This window comes from Corvus cornix, chromosome 7, assembly GCF_000738735.6.
Source record: "Corvus cornix cornix isolate S_Up_H32 chromosome 7, ASM73873v5, whole genome shotgun sequence".
Lineage (NCBI taxonomy): Eukaryota > Metazoa > Chordata > Aves > Passeriformes > Corvidae > Corvus > Corvus cornix.
Window position 1 is genome coordinate 177,783 of NC_046337.1, and position 10,424 is coordinate 188,206.

General features: G+C 36.2%; 1 protein-coding gene across 17 annotated transcripts in view; it reads left to right on the forward strand.

Moving 5' to 3' along the window:
- BAZ2B (bromodomain adjacent to zinc finger domain 2B) overlaps nucleotides 1-9,006 on the forward strand; it is a 121,911-nt gene extending 112,905 nt beyond the window's left edge. For 13 of the 17 annotated variants that reach the window (XM_039555358.1, XM_039555357.1, XM_039555359.1 and 10 more), the window contains 8 exons: nucleotides 120-275; nucleotides 746-906; nucleotides 1,808-2,118; nucleotides 2,506-2,641; nucleotides 4,406-4,552; nucleotides 5,281-5,543; nucleotides 6,224-6,367; nucleotides 7,543-9,006. In XM_039555358.1, the coding sequence (XP_039411292.1) occupies nucleotides 120-275; nucleotides 746-906; nucleotides 1,808-2,118; nucleotides 2,506-2,641; nucleotides 4,406-4,552; nucleotides 5,281-5,543; nucleotides 6,224-6,367; nucleotides 7,543-7,696 (1,472 nt within the window). In that variant the 3' untranslated portion in view covers nucleotides 7,697-9,006. The remainder of the gene's footprint in view (nucleotides 1-119; nucleotides 276-745; nucleotides 907-1,807; nucleotides 2,119-2,505; nucleotides 2,642-4,405; nucleotides 4,553-5,280; nucleotides 5,544-6,223; nucleotides 6,368-7,542) is intronic. The other 4 variants (XM_039555364.1, XM_039555369.1, XM_039555370.1 and 1 more) reach the window with 1 other exon arrangement.
- Nucleotides 9,007-10,424: the final 1,418 nt, after the last annotated feature.

Genomic DNA, 10,424 nt, shown 5'->3' on the forward strand with positions numbered 1-10,424 from the left:
GCCTCTATGATGTCACCATTATTTTTTTAAATGATTTGCCTATTGATTTTCTAATCTGATCATGTGTGGTCACATAAAAAAAGCACCTGCAGAGTGTTTATATGCTTGTCTTGATTTAGAAATGCAGTATGGGTGGTGGAGGATTACTGATCCAGAGGACCTAAAATCTTTGCTTAAAGTGCTGCATCTCAGGGGAATAAGAGAAAAGGCCTTACAGAAGCAAATACAGAAACACATGGATTATATCACTCTGGCCTGCATCAAAAACAAGGATGGTATGTAGTTGATATTTATGTTACACATGGTGTTGGGGCACCAGATAACTGGCATAGAGCTCTTTGAGATGTGTTTAGCAGGAGAGTTAAAGTAATGGTTGGACAAAAAAGGTAAATGTCTCCTTATCTGTAGTTGCCTTTTCACCAGCCTTGTTCTGGAAAGTTACTGGATTGGAGAAATGCCATTAAATATAAATAGTTCTAGTGATATAAGTAACCTTCTTAAGCTCTGGTAACCTTCTGAAGCTCTTTCCATCTTTGTAACACTCGGCCTCTCCTTCCCCTTCTTGCCTTTAAATTGCAAGTTTGAAAGCATACAGAATTTGTTGTCCATATTGGGTATTTTAAGAATAATATACTTTTACAACAGTTCTTCAGCATTTAAATGGAGTGACAGGTAAATCAGCTTGAATTTACCAGTGCAGTTGTAATGCTAATTAAAATAATAAAAATGTGATTCTCAAATACAGTTGCAATTATTGATATCAATGAAAATGAAGATAACCAGGTAACTCGGGATGTTGTGGAAAACTGGTCAGTAGAAGAACAAGCTATGGAGATGGATCTTGCTATTCTTCAGCAGGTGGAAGATCTAGAGAGGAGAGTTGCATCAGCTAGTTTACAAGTTAAGGTAAAACCAACTTTCAGTAAAATGTCTCTTTAAAACAAGTGGTAAGAATTTAAAGCAGATAGCAATCCTTGTGTGTTGGTAAGTGCCTTCTTACTCCATCTTAATTGCCTACAAATGAAACAAATACACTGTGCAGTATCCTGGAGATTTGTGTCTGAAACGTTTTATTGCAGTTCAGTCTTCAGCTGAAGATGCTCAGAATGGCAGTTCCTGGAGAGTGTTCTCCTACAGTGCAGTTCGGTGCACGTTTTGTTAAGCTTTTCAGAATGCAAAGATTGTATTTCATATAGACTGCTTAACTCTCAGGGGGTTTGCCACAGTTCTGCCTGGTTTGTGTGGTTGTTGCTGTTAATGCTTTCAGAAATGCCTACAGGTGCATCAGAATAATTTGCTTGAATATTGTGCAGACATGGAGAAGATGTAATGGTTATGAGTGTGGTAGAGTTAAGAATTCTCTGGATTTTGGAATTTTTCCAGTGTTGGGTATAAGGTTATCAAATTGCATATGTTTGGTTATAGTACAGGTGCACTGTTTGGGATCTAGTTTTTGGCATGAGATGAATGTTATTTTCCTGTGTCCTGATACTGTCTCCTGAGCCTGCTAAACAGATAGACCTGTTCTGATGTTTTGACCAATAGAACAGGATATTCACAAGGGGATACGAATGCACATTGTTGCAGAAAGGTCCCTTCAGAAAGTCTGGTAATGCTTGTGTTTCTTGATTAATTATTTTAGTTCTCTGGATATTTTGGAAAATGTCTTCACAGATGGATTACAAGTAACCAAGATCTACTGGAAACAGCGCTTCAATTACTTAGTTTGATTCCGTAGAACAGTTCCTCTGTTTACACACTGAGTTAACAGCAACCAATAAATGCACAAACCTTTCTATTGACATAGGGTTGGCTGTGTCCTGAACCTGCATCAGAGAGAGACGACTTGGTATATCGTGAACATAAGTCAATTACTAGATTGCACAAGAAGCACGATGGAGATTGTGCTGGAGGCGGAGAAGGCAATGCCAGCTCTCTAGAGCGGAGGAGTGACAACCCTCTAGATATAGCTGTAACCAGGCTCGCTGACTTGGAGCGGAACATAGAGCGAAGGTATCTGAAGAGCCCCTTAAGTACCACCATTCAGATCAAACTGGATAATGTGGGCACAGTTACTGTCCCTGCTCCTGCACCATCTATTAGTGGTGATGGTGACGGGTAGGTTATTGAGATTAACTTGAAAAATTATTGTGCTTCTTTGCTAATTGGAGCCTATTTTCTTATTGCCTGTTATCTATGTACTTTCTTGTATGTCTGTGATCCATATGGATCATGTTATTCTGCATGGTGCTTTGTAAAGATTTTTTTTGTTATGTTTGTTAATAATCTTGCAAAGTTATCTTACATTTAACTGGTTGTGACTAAGCTTTGAGGCACGTAGCCACAGTCTGTGCACTACATGAAACTTAGTTGCTTAAACCTTATACTTATTGGCTGTGTACGTTTTGTCATTGCTTGGCTTTCAATGTGATAATGATTGTTCCACATTTAAACATGAGCAAACATGGGTGTTGACCTATTTAATTTCCCTGTATTTTAATGCAGAACTGAAGAGGATATTGCTCCAGGGCTAAGGGTGTGGAGAAGGGCATTGTCAGAAGCGCGCAGTGCTGCCCAGGTAGCTCTGTGCATTCAGCAGTTACAGAAATCAATAGCATGGGAAAAATCCATTATGAAAGTTGTAAGTATCTAAACTGTTTTTGCTATATCCCATTTTCCGACTTTAGGCGTTTTAAATTGTCATGGTGAATAATGCATTTCTTACTACCTCACATAAAACCTCACACAGTTAAACTGTACATTGTGCACAGATGAGTAAGCCTAATGGAAAAGACTGTCCCTTGCTTGCCAAATTCAGCATTCTGAACTTGCTCCGATAAAAAGCTCTTTAAATGGTTACGTTATTAAAGATGGTAATTATTCTTTGATGATGACATCAAGGTAAAAGAGAGTAATTTCTTGGTCCCATCTGATGAAAGATACACTTTCTAGTGGAAAATCTTGCGTCTCATCTGTGACACAAGTTTTATGGAAGTTCAACATCATATATTCTTCATTAAGGATTTCATTTTTCAGAAAGTTGAGATGCTCCAAATATGTGGCTTCTTTGCATGCAGAGTTCTCACAACTGAACATACAAATTAGGCAAGTGTGTGAGCAGACAGGCTGAAATATATCCGTTTCCTTGTACGCTTAGCAAGTCAATCTGTGTTAACTACATATATAAAAAAAGCATGTAAAGGGGATATGTCAAACTTTGCATGGACCTCTGCACCTCAAATTTCTGAGAACAAAACCTATTACTACAGCAGTAGTGACTATAATGTGATCAAGTATGTCCAGTGTTGTTGTGTAGTGGGTGGCAAATTGACTCTTCCATCTGTGGTCCTTTTCCTGATTTTTAAATTTCTGTCAGTCCTATACAGATTCTGATTGTATCTGGACAATTAAAGGATGATTTAAATAAAAGCTGTAATGTCAGGCTGTACTTTTGAGTTTATATAGCTGTTAGTTTAAAGCAGTATCTTTAGAGCAAAAAGCTTACGAATTTGGTAGGAGCACCTGAAAAGGCACTGGAACATTTCAAGATGAAGTAATTTATTATTCAGAAAAAAATATATCACTCTCAATTTGTTTTAAATATTCTCTGCATTTAATTACACACAGTTGGTTAGAGCAGGGTGCTCATAATGCCAGGGTCATGGATTTGATCCCTGTATGGGCCATTCACTTAAGAGGTGGCCTCGATGATCCTTGTGGGTCCCTTCCAACTCAGAATATTCTGTGATATCAGTAAACATATGTATTTGGTGACAATATTTGGAAATTTTTTAAGTTCCTGGATGTCTAGAAATAAGGGATTAGCAAAATCACACAATGTATGTAAGAAAATGGCAGTCCTTTAGATGTTTTTAAGTTAGTATGAATTTTACGAAGTCCTGGGATCATTTGTTTTGCTTTACTGAAGTTGTTCATGGTGGCCCTTGGATAAGATCCTTACCAATTACTATTTGGAAATACTCTTGTAAAATATAAATTTTCTTTATTAAGTAGCAATATACATATGCAGTTTTGGCATAAATGAAGAGAACATTTCTGAGATAGTATGTTTGGGCCAAGACGGTTTGATAGGTATACTTTTACTTCTCACAGACATTAATAAATTATAAAAAGTGCTCATCGTTTTGTGTGCTGTAGGGACACCTGTCTTATAATAAATGAATTGCTTTTCCAACATGTTCCCCAAATGTAGCCTTTAAATGAGTTCCTTACATGCTCCATATATTCTTCCATGGATACGATCATTAGCAGATTCTGATTGGAGTAAAATGAAAGTAATTTTGAGAGTGAATTTGTGTGTTTGAAGGAGAAGGGTAGTTTAGGTACCATTTATGTGTTTCAAATTTTAAAAAATGGAATTAAACACGTTTTTCATGAATTACAGTACTGCCAAATTTGTCGAAAGGGAGATAATGAGGAACTGCTGCTCCTTTGTGATGGCTGTGATAAAGGCTGTCACACCTACTGCCATAGACCCAAGATCAGCACCATCCCAGATGGGGACTGGTTCTGTCCTGCCTGCATAGCAAAGGTAACACTCCTGTCAGGATGAAGGGACTGGAGCAAGTGACTAGTTTATTATATGTGATAGATTTACAGGTCTACCAGTGCTTTCTTCAACGAAAATAATGGTCTGTATGTTTTATGGGGGGCTCCCATTAAATGATGAGATTAGTAGTTTTATTTAACTTGTATTTTAGTGGCAGTAAGGGCTATGGTCTTATTTGTTCTAATCTGTGGGCTTTTTAATGTAAGTAGATACAGAATTTTCATGCTAATTCCATACCATAATTTTTAATTTCTCTTTTAAAATTTATTCAGTATTTGTCTTTCAAATTTCATCATTAAGTGTTGACAGACCAATGTCTCAGGTCCTGTTTTAAAAGAAAAAGCAGAGAAAAAACTTAGTGTGTTTTTTTTGTTTTGGTTTGGGTTGTTTTTTAGTATGTTCACATCGGTCTTTAGGAATGGACTGATGTTTGTCCAAAACTATGCCAGCTTGGTTTGTTAGGAGGTACTGTTTTACCAATTTGAATGTCAGGTGCTTTTGTATTGTCACAAGTTGAGAACCTAAGTCACTCGTACCAGGAATTTCTGCAGTCGTAATTTGCCTCCGAGAAGAGCAAAAAGTGAATAATCTCTAATATTAACTATTTAATATGTTTCGGTGCTTCTGTTTCTAATATTCATTGCTGTCGATGATAACAGAGGTTTCTGTAATTTCTAGGTTATTGCTTATTTCACTTCTCTCTATTGTAGGCAAGTGGTCAAACTCTAAAGATAAAAAAACTTCAAATTAAAGGTAAAAAAAGTAATGAACAAAAGAGAAGCAGGAAATTAGCAGGAGAAACAGAGGATGAAGACTCTGCAACTACAAGCGCTGCCTTAAAAAGAGGAAAAACAGACCCTAAGAAAAGAAAAATGGATGAAAATGTTTCTGTAAGCCAGTTAAAGCAAGAAAATTGCACTGCTGTTAAGAAACCTAAGAGAGATGGAGACTCCAAGGACCTGGCTTTATGCAGGTAAAGTGTCAGATGCTAAATTTAGGGGTAAGTCTTGTTGAAACAAATAGTACTTGATCCTTTTCATCTCTGTTCTGGGGAACAGGAATGCTATTCTTTGTCATATGTATGTATATATGCACATAATGTGTGTGTGTATGTGTATATGTACACACACATGTGTCTGCTGGGAGAGTGCTTCTTTCAAGCCTGGGAAGAATGAACCCCAGTGGCAGTGGCACTGACACCTTCTCAAGTGTATCAAAGACAATTCTCCACTGTGTCCGAGGGCGTTGATTACAGAGGGGCGCACACAAATCGTCTGCTCTGGTAGCACTGCTACTCCCTCAAAAGAGATGCAGTTCAGCCTTGTCACAGTTTTGGAAAGTCAGTGTTAGCACCTGGTTTGCAAACGGTTTACATTGAGGATCAAAGCTGCAGGACATGTTTTCTTTTGGAATGTTGATCATTAGATTGTCATCTTACAGAGGTTGCCTGGAGGGAACTTAATGCTATTTTAGTTACTCAGTTGTCTGTCTCTATATACATTGTTCTCAGCCTTTCAACAGGGTGCAGAATAAACTGTTTTCCTTTTGTAAAGTGAATAGTTTGGCAGTTCATAAGGAATTTATGTAATAGTGAAAACACTCTGTGAATGTATGACCAGTTTAAAAATACTTCTGAAACCTTATTTTATTCAGCATGATTCTCTCAGAATTGGAAACTCATGAAGATGCCTGGCCTTTCTTACTTCCTGTAAACTTGAAACTTGTTCCTGGTTATAAGAAAGTTATTAAAAAACCTATGGACTTTTCTACCATTAGAGACAAGCTGAGTAGTGGACAGTAAGTAAACATACTGTAAATTTTACTTTACATTTTAAAAATATTTAAGCACTGAAATACAATACATTTTTAAAATTAGCTAAACTGTATTGTTCAGCTCTGACACCTCTGTGATTACTTTTACCGTCAAAATAAAAATTCTTAATTGTATGCTTTCATCTTTGCCATATCCAAGTGCAATAGCATGTTGTATGGGAGAATGTGTGGAACTGGCTGAAAAACAGTAAAACTGCCAGGTCAAATGCACCAAAACAATCAACAGGAAAGGTTTTTTTCCTCATCTTTTTTCATGGAGACATCTTAGTGTTACTGCATGTTAGAGAGAACCAACTGTTTTACAGGCTTTAAGCTAGTGGAGTCCTTGTAAATGATGTGGCTGTGGAGTGAATTGCCAGCTCTGTGGTGGTAACACTCTTGTAAAGGTGGTTAATAATTTTATAGTCCTACAATTTGACTGCACAGATTTTTTAAAAAGAAGACCACTCTATATGCCTCTGTTTACCTTCCCTCCTTGTTAATATCCCTGTGCTCTAATGAAGCTGTAAAGATGGACCTGCTTGCAGTGTCTGTCAGCTCCACACAGAGCAACTTCCCTCAGCACAAGGAGCTTTTTAACCTCTTCAGGCTTTTTCTCCCATGAATATAAAATTTAAATGTTCCCCATGTGCTCGTATCAGTAGACTTGTAATTCTTTTATTCTTATTTTTAATAATTCATAGGCATATTGGAACACTCTTTGGGCCATTCAGGAGTATGTTCAGGGTAATAAAAAGAATTAGCAAAGACAGTGTCACAGGCAGCCTTTTTCTGTACCCATTTGTTTCCTCTTTTAGATAAATTCAGCTCTATTCAACACTTAGAAAGGACACTGAGCCCAAGAATAGATGCATAAATGGAAAACAGCCATAGCATTTTAACTAGAAAGCTGTTGAAGAGAAGGAGGAATTAGTTTTTTAATAGTTTGTTTTCCAGTACAGGCATGAAATTCTACCTTGCAAAACTTCTGAGGAAAACAACAAAACAGGGACAAGAGAGTATTTCCTTTCATTGATGTTCATTTTCTTGTTAGAAATTCTAATTTAAATTCTTATTTAAATATTTTCTCATGTAGTTGAAATATTTTTCTGCTTTGATTCTCTGTGTTCCAAAAATCATTTACTTCTTGCTTCTTTCAGGTACCCTAATCTTGAAGCATTTTCGTTGGATGTCAGGCTTGTTTTTGACAACTGTGAAACTTTCAATGAAGATGATTCTGACATAGGCAGGGCTGGCCACAACATGAGGAAGTATTTTGAAAAAAAATGGACAGAGATTTTCAAAGTGAGCTGAAGCTACTAGAACTCATTTTTTCTTTTCTTTTTTTTTTTTTTTTTTTGCATTAAATGAGGACTGATAAGACCAGCAATGTGAACTATATTTACATGGAAGTGCAAGGCACATACGTAACTAATTTTTTCCTTTAAAATATCACAGAGTTGTGATACTAGTTTTAAAGGCTTCACTCCTACAGCAACCATGGCCCCTTGGTTATTGGTTTGTGTGTTTTAACAAACTAATTTAGGTAGAACAGGGAAGCACACCCAAAGAATTTCAAAGAAAGGGGTGTTATAGTGCAATAGCAATTTATCAAAACGCACTGAATATTCAACCACCAGAGCTCTACTTGGGGAAATGGTTCTCTTTTCCCTTTCAATAAATATCTATTTTTCTTTTTTTTTTACTTTGTAGTTTATTTTTTAGTGAATGTATTTAATTTTATGAATTATTTATGATTATACAGCATTCAGAATCTTCGTTTTCTGTGAAAAGGAAGAACTACAAAATTGCTTTAAATGTTGAAAATACAAGGAATGTTTTAAAATATAAAACAAAGCCAAGTAAAACTGTTTACACTGATGTGCTGTGAAGGCACTAAAAATTAAACTTTACTGTAGAGTTACAAGTACATTTATATATATGTTGCTGCATCACTTGTGTAGTTAAATTGTATTTCAAGACAGTGAAGAAAAATTGAGACATGTATATACTGTTCATTATTGTTTATATTAAGTCTTGTTTTAAATATGTATGATGTGTACATATTGTTTGCAGACATTATTGTTTATGCCTTAGGAGGACGGTAGCATTTTATTTTAGTCTTAAGGTAATTAGAGATCTATGGCTTGTACAGTAATTATCCTCTACCAACACTGTGGAGTCTCCTTAATCTTGGTAGTGCCTGCCTTTACAACAGGGTGTAGGGGATATTAGTTTTCCATTTTTCTATTTTGTTATATAATTTCAAGCCACCACGGCCTCAAATTCAAGTATAATCATTTGTATTCATGTGGAAAAAAATCGTGACAATTTCCTACGCACACAGTATTTTTTCATAGAAACATTTCCCTCCATTTGCCTTGCCACAGAGTAACAAAAGAAGACATTTGTAACCACTGTGTTTTATCTACTGTGTGTTGTGGTGGCCTGTTGGGGCAGATAGATTGGAATTTTTTTTGTACTAATGTAAGAGTACTTGAAGTTTTATTTAAAAGAAATGTTGTGGAAAGGTAGGATTCTTTTTCTTTTACTTTTTTTAGGAGTGTTATTTTTCACTAGTATGTGTGGCACGGATACAATAAAAGACTGTTTTGCAAACCAGATTTTCTTGGCAATTTTAATACTTCAGGTCCTGTGTATACAGGTTTTTTGGTTTGGGGTTTTTTTTTTTAGATAATATCTTGGAAGTCTTGCATTTAACATTCAGTTCTTCTTATGATGCATCTAATTCTCCTGAGCTTTTAATGGCAGTTCAAAAGGAAGCAACTGCCAAGCAGTCAAAGAGCAGTTCCCTGTCTGTAAATAACTGAGGTGCTGCCAGGCTGATCGCTGTCCTTACAGACATGGAAATGCACACAGTGGATTATGTTTCTGAAAACCACTGTCCATGTAAGGTTTTGTCCCTTTTTTGGCCTGTAGGAGGACATTAGTCATAATCCTTGCTTTGACTGAAGAAAATACAGGAATTACAAACAGATATTGTGGAACCACAATACCTGTAGTTCTCTCACAAAATAATTTTGGGAGGGTATTGGTTTTTGCTTTTAAACCAGGTCTGCCATGTTTGAGTCTTAGTGCCTATTTTTAAATTAATGTTTCTATTGCCCTCCCCAGAATATCTTGTCCAGTAATATTTTTCTTTATTCCAAAATCCTGTTAGAATAATCTGTTATTACTTTGAATAAAATAATCACATTTGGGTGTCAGTCTTGCATGTTAATGTGAGCTCCTACACTGACTGCTCCACGCCTTTCCTATTCATGACCTTTCTGAAGACTTCAGTAAAGAGGCTTGCTGACATGTACCAAAGATGTGAATATTAATCAGTGTTTTGAATGTATGATGGTAAGCTTCTAAGAAGGTATTATAAATATGCTTAGATTATTGAGAAATCTAGTTCTTCAATGAAAAAAAAATTTTTTTTCAGATTCTGTACTGGTTAATGCTTTGTCTGTAATAGTAGAACTGTTTGTTAGTTTTCTGAAATGTCAGACAGGTTACCAGCTACACTACATACAATATCTATAGTAAAAGTTGCATTGTTTTCAGCTTGTATCCCAATTCAGCTGAACAGCTGGGAAGTTGAAGGTGGCAACAGCTGCTATAGTGATGACAGTGAGACAAGCATCACCTCTCTAACTTGACATGGCCAATGTATTGCTTTGCTTGCTAACAGCCAGTGTCTTCATTACTATTGCAGTAAAATCAAATATACAGGAAATACTATATTTGAATGGCAAGCTTGAATCATGCATATGCCCTCATATCTCCATAGAAAAGAGCAGGGATTTAACAACTAGAAAAATGTTTGTAACGTTTCTTCTTTGCTAATTTTCTCTCCTGTTGATTCTGTATGTTTTCTTAAGAGGAAGTTTTCCGGTGTGCTCTCATCCTTTCTGAACTAAGTGTGCCAGTCTTAGTTTAGAGAATTTATTCCAAAACTTTCAAACTTATTATAAGTACTGTAATGGTGCTCAATGAAGAGTGTTTTGGTTGAGTGTGGGTTCTCTTTTGTCTCTTG